The sequence below is a fragment of the Sprattus sprattus genome, assembly GCF_963457725.1.
Source record: "Sprattus sprattus genome assembly, chromosome: 9".
In the NCBI taxonomy this organism is placed as follows: Eukaryota; Metazoa; Chordata; class Actinopteri; order Clupeiformes; family Clupeidae; genus Sprattus; species Sprattus sprattus.
The window spans coordinates 13,664,010-13,678,197 of record NC_137928.1 but is presented as its reverse complement, the minus strand read 5'-3'; the positions used below and the strand labels follow the sequence as shown (position 1 = coordinate 13,678,197).

At 46.9% G+C, this 14,188-nt stretch overlaps 1 protein-coding gene across 1 annotated transcript; it reads left to right on the top strand.

The window, feature by feature from the left end:
- Positions 1–2,316: 2,316 nt before the first annotated feature.
- On the top strand, positions 2,317–12,730 carry LOC308370301 (uncharacterized protein; the record flags this gene model as incomplete). The annotated part of the gene is made up of 6 exons (XM_080844960.1): positions 2,317–2,564; positions 9,634–9,664; positions 10,376–10,715; positions 10,977–11,057; positions 11,437–11,517; positions 11,802–12,730. The coding sequence occupies 6 exons, from the start codon at positions 2,317–2,319 to the stop codon at positions 12,728–12,730; spliced, it is 1,710 nt and encodes a 569-aa protein (XP_080701086.1).
- Positions 12,731–14,188: the final 1,458 nt, after the last annotated feature.

Sequence of the window (14,188 nt, the reverse complement as noted above, 5' to 3'; positions counted from 1 at the left end):
TCCTCTCCCCGAGCATCTCAGCGAGGGTCGCGTCGCGCCACCCTGGCCCTGAGCCCAAGCCGCACACTCTGCCTTCGTCGCCACTGGTGTGGGAGAGAGGCTGTGTGCAGGCATGGCTCAGCAGACACACACACACTACCACACACACACACACACACACACACACACACACACACACACACACACACACACACACACACACACACACACACACACACACACACACATTCTCTCTGGAAAGCACACATACACACACACTTGCATATGCACACAGACACACACAGGCTCTGGCATCTGTCTGTTGATGCAGAGGCTCCTGGCTCCATCGCCTTGATCGATGCTCACAGGTGGGGAGGTCCAGTCAATACCAGATGAATGAGACAGAGCCTTCTCTTCCCCCTAATCAATACCCATCAGAGGTCATGCAAACACACACATACACAACCCCCCCCCCCCCCCCCACTGGCACAAGCTAACTAAGAAAAACAACAGCTAGCCGACCTGACCAGATTACAGAAGCCGAACATGAACGCTCCGATTCTCCTTTCATCATTATGTGAGACTTCAGGCACACCAACCTGAGCATTGAATTACCAAAACATAAAAAATGAATCAGCCGCCCCAGCACAGAAGATAAAACACTTGACCATTGGATACCTCCCATGCCCACATGGAAACTTGGATCACTTCATCGTTCATCTCATCCCTCATACAGGTAAAAGCTGAAAACAACAAGGCCTGAGGTGAAATCATTGAGAATGCGGTCTCCTGATGCCATAGAGGACTTCAAGAAATGTCTGAACTCAAATCCTCAGAGAGCCACCTGTATGCCTTCAGGCTACCAAAAAAGGATTTTGTGAGGAGACTTGCACCCCATCAAAAACCATCTGTATGTACCACAAGTCCCCAACAGCAAGCCTTGGTTGTCTAATGAGCTCAGGGAAGTGTACATAGCCCAGGAGGAGGCTCATATGAGGGTTGACCGTGAAGCTTAATTTACGGTCGGCCTTTTACGCAGACATGCTAGCACACAAGACACGCAAGAGCCCCAGGCATCGTTGCGAACCCCTTCCGAGCACCTCTTGCATGCTTGCGGGCGTCTCTCAAATTGTGTAACTCAGTCGTAGCACCTTGATGCATACAAAAGGGCAAGGCATAAACAAAGCAGTCTAAACTGCCAAACACAAACACAAACACAAACACAAACACAAACACAAACACAAACACGGTGAGGAACTGGAGCGGCAGATCTCCTCTAATGTCTGTTTCTCCGTCTGGAAAGGACTCCAAACCGCAACGAGCTACAAGCCTAAACATAAAAAGCCTCAAACCTAAAGCCTCAAACATAACACATCCCCTGCTCCCAAACCAGAGGTCAGAGGACACCTCCCCCAGTCTGCCACACACTGTCTGTTTTGGAACTGGAACGATGACAGAAGTCATAAAACACGCAGGTACGTCAGGCTTGTTCAGGGACTGATTGAGGAGATCAGCAAGGATGAGAGAAAGCAGCCTTTTTACACCTCCGCCATATCAACGCTCACCTACGACCCACTGCCCTCCCCTCACCGTCGCTGTACAGCAGGTCAGCCGTGCCCCTCAGGAAGCAGAAGAGTAGGAGAGCAGCGGGCCCTGGTGGTGCCTCCCCTGCAACACTCAGGTACTGTTCTGAACAGCTATCTCTCCTTCTTGCTGATCTCCTCAATCAGTCCCTGAACAAGCCTGAGGTACCTGCGTGTTTTATGACTTCTGTCCTCGGTCCAGTTCCAAAACAGCGGAAGATTCCCCTGCCTGACTGGTTACAGACCGGGTTGCCCTAACTCCTGTAGTCATGACGTGATTCGAGAGTCAAAGAGTCATGACTAATGCCCTTTAGGACCCTCTGCAGTTTGCATAAACAGAACTAACAGTTCTCTCATTTATCCTGCAACACTTTTGCCCCTCGTGCTGTTTGTAGATTTCAACTCTGCTTTGATCACCATCATTCCTGACCTTCAACTGAATAAACTGTGGCACCGCAAAAAAGTCCCCCCCTCTCTCTGCTATCGGATCCACAACCTCTGTTCTAACAGGAAACAGTATGTCAGGGTGGGTGAGCAAATTTCTGACCCCCGTGCTCCACAGGGCTGTGTGCTCTCTGCCTTTACACCAGTAACTGCACTTCTGATAGTGACTCTGTTCAACTTATTCAGTTTGCAGACCGTGGTTGGTCTCATCTCAAACAACGATGAGTCCACGTACTGGGAGGAAGTAACGTGGCCGGTGTCGTGGTGCGGAGCCAACGACCTGTAGCTAAACACACGGAAAACTGTGGAGATGATCACCGATTTCAGAAAGAAACCCACCCCACTGCCTCCGCTGGAAGAACACGGCTCCATAGTCAGCAGAGCAAAGTCCTCAGCAGAACCTCAGATTGGACAGACATGCACCGCAGCTATTAAGAAGGCCCAGCAGCGCTCGTATTTCCAGGGACAACTCAAGACATCTGGGCCGCCCCAAGCACTGCCAGTCCAGTTCTACACAGCCTTAACAGAGTCCACCATCACGTCCTCCATCTCCGTCTGGTATGGCTCTGCATCTTTTCGCACGGCAAGCACAAGCTGCAGCGAACGGTGCGTCGTAAAGAGAAAATCATTGGCTGTCGGCTTCCTGCCCTCAGAGAGCTTTACTCGTCGAGGACGCACAGAGCGTGGGGGAAGTCATGGCCGACCCTCACATCCTGCTCACTCACTCTTCCAGTGAAGCCCTGATGACACGGACCCAACCGCCACCGCCACCGCTTTCTTTCTTCAGGCCGCCATCCTCCTAAACAGGGACCCTTCTCTCACCCCCCTGCTTTAAACAGCTGCACATACACATCATTACAAACACCCTCATGCATAGTAACAACTGTCTGTCCCATGCCATAATCCTTCTGAATAAGAGCCTTTCCCACCTTTCTCTAACTTGTTTTACTGCACACTTACTTGGAGTTTGTGTGTGTATAGTCTATTTTATGGTTTAACTTAATGAATTGCTTTTACTTGGCAAATAAAGATTCTGATTCTGTTCTAACACTGTTAATACTTAGGCAATGATCAAATCTGCCAACTACACAGTAAATGAAACATGAAGTGAACACCACCATAAGAGCATATACTGCTCTCAAAACAGAGTAACTACAGTATATGTGCATACACAAAACACACTACACTGACCTCAATCAAACACACAGGCTACGATAAACAACCAGAACACACACTGGGCTTACATTGACCCTAAAACACACAGTGACCATGGCAACTGCTCAACCTCCACGCAAACACTTGGCCTAACGATTATTTTTGAGATGCGAGGTTCTTGGTTTGTCATTTTCTCCTGGTGATAGACCACCCCTTCAGTGGCGCGTGTTTTCCAGCCGACCAGTAGGGGGCCCCAGAGCCTCACAGATCCACTGGCCGAGCCGTACTGAGCGCGCTCACAACTCACCAGGGACCTACCCCTATCCATCAGCAGTGAGCCAAAAATAGCCTAGACCAGCTGGAACGGGGGAGGTGAAAGGCAGCAGAGAGCGCTGGACGAGAGGATGAAAAGAGGAGGGAAAGGAGAGGAAGAGAGAGAGGAAAACGAGGAGAAACAAGGAGTAGTGGAGAGGAGGAGGGGTGAAGGAGGAGAGGTGGAGTGGCTGTTGAGAGCCATGAGAAGCATCTGGGGCTCTCTCCTCCCTCTGGCCCCCCTTCACCACAACACAGAGCTACTGCTTAGCCACCACAGGAGAAACACAGCCATGTTAGACGGGAGTCTCATGCACACACACACACACACACACACACACACACACACACAGACCAAATCACATCCACAAGACTATAAAGGGGACCGGCCTCACCACAGTTACTTAAAATTAACATTCCATGACATCACACACACACACACAAGAAGACAGGAAGTAGATGAAAGGAGCTAAAATTAACCAGCCCTGATACACACAGTCACAGTACCGTATGAGTCCAAACAGATGAACAGGAAAAAAGAGGAGGAGGAGGTTTAACACTAGACAGGTAAATACAATATGGCACACCTGCTCACTGAGGGATTCCATGTGCAGAACTAGAGGGCCGCACTCACATACACAAACTCCCTCTTCTTCTCTTCCTCTTCCTCTCTTTCTCACCGCCTCTTATAGGGTCGGAGCTGTCAAGCACGGGTTTTCGGGTCTCCTGGTCACACACGGAGGAGAACAAGCACCGAGGCCTTCGGTTTAACCGTCCACGCGCTCAGCCTCCTACATACACACAGCGTGAACGCCACACATCACTCCAGTCTATTTTTGTCAACTCTCTTTTCTTTCTCTCTCTCTCTCTCTTTCTTTTTGAAGCCCTCCCTTCAGGGTGTCGATAAGACGCTTGTGAGGCAGGAAGCTTGACCTATGTGTGTGTGTGTCTCTGTGTGATAATGTGGTCGAATATGAACCAGTGCTGTGAGCATCATAAAGGAAGTGGTGGAAGCTGAGCTGAGGGACTGTGTGTGAAATACCCGTGTGCATGGGTGTGTGTATGTGTGTTAGTTTGTGTGTGTGTGTGTCAGTGTGTGTGTGTGTGTGTGTGTGTCGGTGTGTGTGTGTGTGTGTGTGTGTGTGTGCAGGTAGCCTTTGAGTATTTATCTAGTCTGTGTTTATTTTTATCTTCTGTCTGTCTGTCTGTCTCTGCATTAATTTTTAAAGTGTATCAGTCACGTCCGTTTTTTGTACCTGAGTGCATTAAGCATGCGTGTGTGCATGCCAGTGCAACTGTGCCGTCAGAGAATGAGCACAGGCTTGCGGTCACATCTTCCCTCGTGTCCTCAGTGGCCACTCCATACAATGACATGCTAATGCGAATCAACGGGCACGTTAATTACCCATCCCACCATTCACACCAGCTATTACCATACATATTACATTTTATTTACACAACTCATGCTCAAACACACGCACAGAACGAGTTCACGGCGCTCCCCTTCAAGTGTGGCAGTGAATGAAGAGGGCAAGAGCCTAGGGGCCTCTGCTTTGAAGAGGGTCTCCACAGAAACCTGATTCATTAGTAATATCAATCATTTCATGAAAACGCTGGAAACTCAGCAGACGGGTGGTCAACATATCAGGGTTATTTGCAGCCAAAGGATAAACGCTTAGGCTGTCTTTAAAACTTTAGATCTAAGCTTCATAGACAACCAAATCAAATACACAAAAAAAAAACATAAAGTGAAGAACTGCAAAGAAGTCTTCCCACTGAAAATGAGCAAAAACGCAAACTGCTAAAGCGCACGTCATCAAACAGAGAACATTCTGGAGATTGCAACTCACCCGAACAAAACTCTTCTCAAGTACAGAAAATCTGTGGACCTTTTTCTTTAAGTGTATCCAGACTGGTGATGTATAATGGCTGTTACCAGGCCCAAATATATTTATTGTATGTCAGAATCTTATGTAGAAAAAAACGCATTTATATATTATATATTTCTAACATCAAACACATTTTGTGAAGTCTGACAAGTGCGTGCATCGCCCTTGTGACATGTCTGAGTCACACACCAAATGTAATTCTGCGAGACCGCGTAGCTCAATGATCAGTTAATTATGTTGTAGTTAGTCTGGTAGCCTAATATAGGCCAATACCCGCAAGCTATCAGCTGCGAAATGTGAAGGGACAGTCATATGTGTGGATCTGGGTCAAAAATAGGCCCTCGTTGACCTTATGCTTCTAAAGAGAGGTCAGTTGCTACAGCAACCTTTCGAGTGATGCCTTTCATCACACCTAGAGCCCTTTCGATACGAAAATACGGAATTGGCTTGAAAACTACACGACCTTTCGGCGAACACGGGGGTTCATTGAGATCAGACAGTTTTGATTCCACTTGGCTCCCGTTCAAAGAAAACAAAAAAGAGAATAGCTATGTTTACTACAGATATCTTGATAAATATGTTGCGGAATCAGTTTTTTATTCAATTTTCGTGCAGCCATGTCGGCTACATACAACGTGCCTTAGATACAATTAGGATGTATCCAAAAGTTGAGGTAAAATAGAAGCCTGTCATCAATTCCACCGCTGCATAAATCATTGATGCAAATGAGTACCTTCTACCTCAAGTTCCGTTTTAGTTTAGGATCTTAAAAAAGCTCAAAGAGCGCTGGTCGTAGGAAAAGTAATAATTCTAGAACACAGCCCCTTCAAATTTAATCTTTACCTACAGGGACAAGGAAATGCGCGAAGAACACCTTTTCATTCTATTATCCTGGAATAACTTAACTAGTAAGCCATTAAATGACGAAGACGGTGTAACTTTACACTCGATGTGCAAACGCTATCAACCGTTATTGCAGACTATATAGGCTCATTAATTTTTTTCGTACGTTCTTTTTGCATAGACTACAGATGCATGAAGACATTTCAATGTTCTATGATGACAGCAAACTGATGCAAATGTAGAAAAAGTAGCTAGCTAATGCAATCTACTACAAATATAGCCTAATACTGGACATGGTTTGCAGCGGCGGGCTTAGGCGTACCGCCGCGCATGTTATTAGATAGCCAACTGCAGACAAACACTAACACAGTTATGGCTTAATCCACACCCTCCGTTATACCGTTATATCTCTATCCGTTTCTTGTCTCAAGTCTAAAAGACCGAGCGAGCGAGTTCCGTCGTGTAGGAAAAGTCGAGGCTGTTAAATGGCCTTGGTGAATTCGCTAGCTCCGGGCAGCCGCATATGTGCAGAGCGATGGCTTGTTCCCGAGCATTTTCCGCCATAAAAAGAAAACAATGAATTACCTTGCTTCTGATCTGCCCCGATGTGGAAACTTTGCGAATCAGTTTTTGAGGTGAACCGTGTTCTTGCTCTGGTTCACTATCCGAAGATTCCTCCAAGCATCTAGCTGCGGCCTCAGCTGCGACCGCCACCGCCATCCTTACATTTGCCCTGGGGAAACCGTCCGTGTAATGGATGGAGAGGTTCAGCCCCACCATGCGGTCAAGACAAGACCCTACAGCCATCCAAAACTCTATTGGAAAACTACTCCACCGTGTGGAACTATCCACTGTCCATGAAACGGAGGCATCCGACTTCACGGGTAGTGAGGAAAGTGTAGTCCAGCTGTCCTGTGTTTCCTCTGCACTCTCTCTGGTTAGCCTTAACACATTGGTTGTAAGCAGTGGTGTAGTGGTCCTTGGAGAAGTTGGTATAATCTTATTTTTTTTTAAGCAGCCCATACAGCACAGGATGAACGCCCTGCTTTGAGAAGTGGGTGTACTCAATGCTGACTGAAAAATAAGTGGGTATACTCCGTATACCTGCGTATACCCTGGACTACACCACAGGTTGTAAGGTCTTTCTAACCCCCTTTCTCTCTTGATACTGATTCCATGAAACACTTGTAGTACATAACATTTTATTAAACTGTTCAAACATATTTTTAGACCAAACACAAATGTAGATAACTTTAAATAACAAAACAAACAAACAAAAAAACACCAGAAACTTATTACTTAATGTAAATTATGAACAGGGCAAGGAAGGCACTGCCATTTGTGTGCAATATGTAGGCCTACCAAGGCTCATGGCACATGGCACATGCTGGGTTAGATCTGTGTAAACAACCACTTTTACCTTTGTTTTCTGAAGGATGGCACTGTGGATGTTACCAGAGATCACATGGCTAAGTCCAGTCACGCACATCAGACTGACCCTAGGTTAGTTGCCAGCTTGGATCTGCAGCCATCCTTCTGAGAAATGTCAAGCCATATAATTGAAAGGAGCTTCACCGAATATGGATCGAACAGCAGAATTATTAGATAAGAAGGACAATACACACACACACACACACACACACACACACACACACACACACACACACACACACACACACGCAGAGAGAGACTTTACTCACAGTGTGGAAACAGGGTCATTTACTGGGTGTAGACAGCAATGCCTCATTCGGCTCTTTGTGTGTTGGGCTCTGTTTGGTGGGCTCAAGTTTCTAAGCTGTTTTATTAACACATTATGGGGCATTGAGAAAGAACAGAGCTCTGATTCCACTAAGCGGAAGTGAACACACACACACACACACACACACACACACACACACACACACACACACACACACACACACACACACACACACACACACACAACACATACATATTCACATACACATACACAAACACTCTTCCCTCTGGCCACAGGCTTTGTGACCTTATACCCCTTTAATGTTCTACAAGGAGTTCAAGGTAGACCTTTGCTTTCATCCATCCATCCATTCACCTCTCCTCTCTTCTCCTTTCTTTTCTCCTCCTTATCCTTCAGTCTTTCTCATGACCTCTCCATATTTGTATGTCTGTGAAGTAATCATTCCATGGCATGAAATCCTGTTGTTGTTCAAATAATGTAGGTCAAACAATAAATCCTTATTCATCTTCTAGGCTTTCTGTTCTTGCAGAGCTTGACCCTCTGTTCTGTTTCAAGCCTCTACATGGGTGTTCACTTCTTATCAGAAAATCCCAGTCGATGTCTGTAGCTCATTCACTGTGAGCCAAGGGTTGTTTGGTAGCTGAGTTGTTTCAATAATTTTTTGGTAGTTGAGTTGTTTCAAGAGTTGTTTTGTAGTTGAGTTGTTTAGTAGTTGAGTTGTTTCAAAAGTCTTCTCACAAGACATTAAGTAAATTGGTGAATGCAAGCCTTCTACTGTACAGTGTACACTTCACACTTTGAACTGTGAATTTCTTCTTGTTTTAAGTACTCATCCATGCTTCATCGAAGATTCTTCACCTGAGGCTTTTGGAACGTTTTGTGACTTTCATTTTGTAAAGGTGTTATGTGAAACTGATAGTGACAGGCCTCAGTTTTTCATTTTGTTATTCCGGTAATAAGCTTCATATTACACATTTCAGTCTCTAGTCCTTGGTGTCAATATCATGTCTCCTCACAGTCGGTTTGCTTAGCTTCGATTATGATTAAAGTGCTGACTCTTGTGTTCTGATGTTATCAGGCATGTAAGATCGATTCATGGACATCTGGAGGGTACAATCTTCCTGTCAAATGTGCGTTCTCCACAGCAGCCACGTACGTAGCAAAGTGCTGAGGCAGAACCATCAGCAGAAAAGTAAAACTGCCATCATTAAAAAAAGGTGCTGATGTCTCTTACAACAACAGAATAGCAATATATTCGGTTCAATCAGTGCTTACCGAAAAAAAAGCACCTGTGAGGGGAGAGCAACACCATTTAAGTTCACCACAGGCCACGTGTCGCTTTATAGTACTCAATAACCCATGTGACTGCACTTTCTGCACTTTCGTCAAACATAGTCCTTCTCAACAAAGTTTAATTTCCTTCCTCGAAAGGCATCGGAGAGGGCGGAGAAGTGTAAACAGATGCTTATGTATACACGGGGCATCACCTTTGCTCACTGGAGATACATACGGCCTCAAATGGCCCACCTGGGCTTTCTCCATCTCTAGGCTCAGAAACGAAATCACACTATAGGGACCCACGGCCCTCTCAGGTTTCCTGTGTGTGTGGTCAGAGCACTCAGTGGAGCTGTATCACCTTCACAAAAGGAAGATGTCGCTTTCTTTTCCCTTCGTGTCCATTCTCATTAGTTATGATGTTTTTTCTCAGGCCTAATGAGGTCACATCTCCTGTGAAACGGGTAAGAGCAGAAGGCCCCTCTTTTTATTTTTTTTGGGCCACCTGACAAAGAAGGGCCTCCACCAGCGCCTTTCAGACGGTCGGTGACAGTGGTGTGGGCGGAGCTCGCTGGAACAGACAGGTGTATAAGAGGAGCTTCTCCGGCCCCCTCCAGGCTATGTTCACCAGCTCACCTGACAGAAGATGGCGAGGTTCACCGGTGGATCGGTAAGAATGAGACTGAAGGGGTGCCAAGGGATAGAGTGGCTGGTTGACTGGCTTAGATACATAGACTTGGTAGGGTGTAAACACCGTTTGGTTTGGCATGTTTCAGGTGATTTGGTACCAAGGAGGTTTTTTTTTTTGACAGGTGAAATGATATGGGATATAGGATAGAGGCGGTCTTCAGGTATACAGGGGAGTAAAAAACCATTCAGCCGAAGGTGTACCGATAGTATGCAGACAGAAGGCTTGGCCAGGGTGGTGATGGACAATGTCCTTACATTTCTTCAAAAAGCAATTCCATCTGGAATACTAAAGATTAGAATCTGATGAAGTGTTTCAAACAAAACTGAAGTGGCATCCTCAGAGTGGCAGTGATAATGATAATGACACTCGTGTGTGTGTCTAAAGTCTGAAATAATGGCCAGATGATTATGTCATGAAAATGCGAAACACAAAAAAGAATGTTGATGCGCTGTAATCTCAGTCCTTCTTCTCTGTCTCTCTACAGACAATGAGAACCCTTGTGGCTTTGACGCTGGGACTCTCCGTGTGCTCAGCAATGCACCCACCTCCGTCTCCCCCCCCGGGAGTAGAATACGCAATGGGCGACAATCGCATGATGCTCTCCAACGACTCCATGATGATGGGCGACATGGGGCCAATGGGGGGAATGGGGGACATGGGGGACATGGGGGGAATGGGGGGCGACTATGACACCTCCTTCTGCGAGATGCTGCTTAACTCCCCTGTGCCCCCCACCGCTGACCAGGTGCCCTGGTACTGCATCTGCCACAGCTGCAAGGGCACCCCTGGACCCAAGGGCGATAGAGGGGACCGCGGCCTGCCTGGTAAGACTCCCAGCCGGGCGAAGGGTGGTATAGAAGTGCAGTTGGTCTTTGCGTTTGGCGGTGTTTGTATCGAAGTGTTGAGATAGTTGTACAGTGAGGTGTGAGACTTGACCTACATTATATCTTTGATATCTAAGTGCATGATCTGTTTTACTACTCTTCAAGCATAGGTCTTCCTCTCCTGTGAGTTCAGTGTATGGGTTTTAATTGGGCTCTTTGGTCTGTGGTGCTGTGCGTGATCTGATTCCTCTCTTCCTGCAGGAAGGCCTGGTAGTCCTGGAAGGCGAGGTCTCACGGGTTTCCAAGGACGTCCAGGATTTACTGGCAGACCAGGATTAAAAGGTTCAATTTCGTTTAAGAAAGCATGCCTGCATGTATCGTGTTATGAACAATGAGTAATTTATTTGTTATTGTTCATTTATTTAATGCAATAGAATCAGAGGCTCTGTCATTTTTTCAGGTTGACTGTGACAATGCTAAAGCTAAAATGCTAAATCTGTACAATTCCTCCCAAGGAAGTATAATGATTAAAAGAGGACCATATGCAAACATGATTACCATGGGTAGATTTTACTGAATGATGAAAACAAGAATCAGATTTCTTGGCTGTGTATTATTTGAATTAATCTCTGGTTGCCTGAGTTGTTAGTCAGATCTCATCTCACCTGTGCCCATTCTCTCCCACACCTGCCCCTGTCCAACACCTTCCCCTGTCCCACAGGAAGCAAGGGAGACGAGGGTCTAAAAGGAGACAAAGGCCCTGTGGGCTTTACTGGAACCAAGGGAGGTCGTGGCTACAAAGGTAGGTCTGCACCTGCTGTTTTCCCTCTCTCTCGCACGCACGCACGCACGCACGCACGCACGCACGCACGCACGCACGCACGCACGCACGCACGCACGCACGCACGCACGCACGCACGCACGCACGCACGCACGCACACACACACACACACACACACACACACACACACTACAAACTAGAAAACTGATCATCTATACATGAATGAATGAATATATGAATTAACATTTGGCCTGAAAATTCACCTTAACCAAGGATATCATCATCTTTCCTGATTTTTGTTTCAGGTGACAAAGGTGACTTTGGTGTGGCTGGACCTCCTGGCCAGCAAGGAGTACAGGGGGAGGACGGAGTGTGCCCTGAAATCTGTGAGGCTGTGCAGGGTCCTGCTGGAGAACCAGGCCTTCCTGGACCCGTCGGACCCAGAGGCCTGCCTGGGGTAGCTGGGGTGGCAGGGGCAAAGGGGCCCAAGGGTGACATGGGTGACATGGGTGGGCCTGGAAGGCCTGGGACAGCCGGACCAAAGGGAGATCAGGGGCAGGAGGGAGAGTGCAACTGTGAGGACGGAGCCAACGGGGACCCCGGAATCCAGGGGCCCAAAGGTGTCAAGGGAGACGAGGGGGGCATGGGTCCGCAGGGGGTGGAGGGGCCCATTGGCCCCCAAGGTGACCAGGGCAACATGGGCATGCCGGGCATGCCAGGGCCCTGCACCCCGCTCATCCAGTCATCCTTCTCCGCCGCGCTGGCGTACCCCTACCCCATGCCCAACATGCCTGTCGCCTTCACCGCCGTCCTCAACAACATGCAGGGCCACTTTAACCCCTCAATGGGCATGTACATGGCACCCGTCAATGGCACCTACGTCTTCAGCTACCACCTGACGGTGTACGACCGCCCGCTGGTGGTGGGCCTCTTCTTCAACTTCCAGCCGGTGGTGAAGACCACGGAGCCCGCCCAGTTGGGAACGGCCTCCCAGACGGTGGTACTGCACATGAACCGCGGGGACCTGGTGTGGCTGCAGGTGAAGAGCTCCACCACCAATGGCATGTACACCAGCAACGAGGCCAGCAGCACCTTCTCCGGCTACCTGCTGCACCCCGACAACTGCGACATGCCTATGTCCCGAGATTTCTGGCCAATGGTCAACGATGGAGATTTCACCTGGGGAGACCTGCCCGCACCACCCACCACGGCCGCACCGACCAACGCTCCCTAAAGCTTCTCACGACCCTCAGGATGCGCCCATTTCCCACTCGACAACTTTCCGAAAAATATTCCCCAAAAAACATTCCTGATAATACAACAACCATCCCTCCTTCATATTTCTTAGTAGAAAATTATGGACTGGTTTAGTTCCTGCACAGACATCCTCTTCTTCATGTATTGCTGAATCATTTTGTTTTAAATCATCTATTATAGATTGTCATAGATTGACATTGAAAATCCCCATGATTAAGCTCTGAACTACTTTTCAAAATCACATACACATTTTCCAATAACTCCCTAGAAACAGACACTCACGCATTTTCATCTGATGGGCGTGTGTCCTCTTTACATGCCAGGTCAATCAATCCATCCATCAATGTAAAATATGTTAGAGTCAGTGTGTTTGGATTGTAATCTGATTAGCACTTCATTGTTACATCTCTCTCAAGGGTGTAGGTTTCCCCTTAGGATCACAGTAGGAGTTGTCTCCTGGTAAGCCCGCTCTCTTTAGAACCTGTGTCCTCTTTGTAAACTGATCAGAGCGACTCTGAATGTTCTGTCATATCAGATGCTTCCTCTCTCATTCCACCCACTCCCAAAAGGCCAACTTCTGAATGGCAGGAGTCCATTAAGGGAAGCTATAGGAACAGTGAAGGGTGTATCCCACAAAGACGATATGAGAAACCACAAAGGTGTGAAGTCCTGCAATCAGGTCAAGTTCTAATGGGAGCGACCCAGAAGTACCCTTGAATGATCGGTCCCTAGGAGTGCTGTAATGGGTCTATGTGTCCCAACTTGAGGAGGAAACATGGGAAGAGATGCGTGTGAGAGTTTGGGTTCTTGATCTGGATTTAAAGCCTTGTTACTAGTTAAATATTAGATAATTAAAGTTCCAATGCATTTTCTTCCAAAACACACTGCATTAAGATGATTATAATCCCGTTCTGCTGTTCCAATGTGTTACTCTGTACATTGTTTGTCCTTGATAAATAAACTGTTGATCCACTTTTGATTGAACACAATTAAATACAAACACACATGTAAATAATCAAAGAGTTTATGTCATGGATTTCAACACCGAATACCGTGTTTCATATCTGTACACTATTATTAAAAGAAAATCAACAAACATTTCACGATTGCATGAATCCTACATTAAATGATTCTTCGAGTGAAGTACCCAACTACATATCTGTTCAAGCGTTCAAGATGTCCATGTGTATTTATACACATTCATAAACCCATTTACCCTGCCTAAGAACCTCCTACAAGCCTTAAAAATAGGTCCAAACGCTCCACTGGGATGGTATTGTCTAAAATAGAACACAGAACATATGGAAATATTTTCCTGGGTGTTGCTTTCAAAAGAGGTCTGGAAGAAATCAGCACGCATGGGGCTGTGTAGACAGTAAGGGAGGGAGAGACAAAGAGGCCCTCATACAGGAGAAACGCTGAACCCATAATGCAT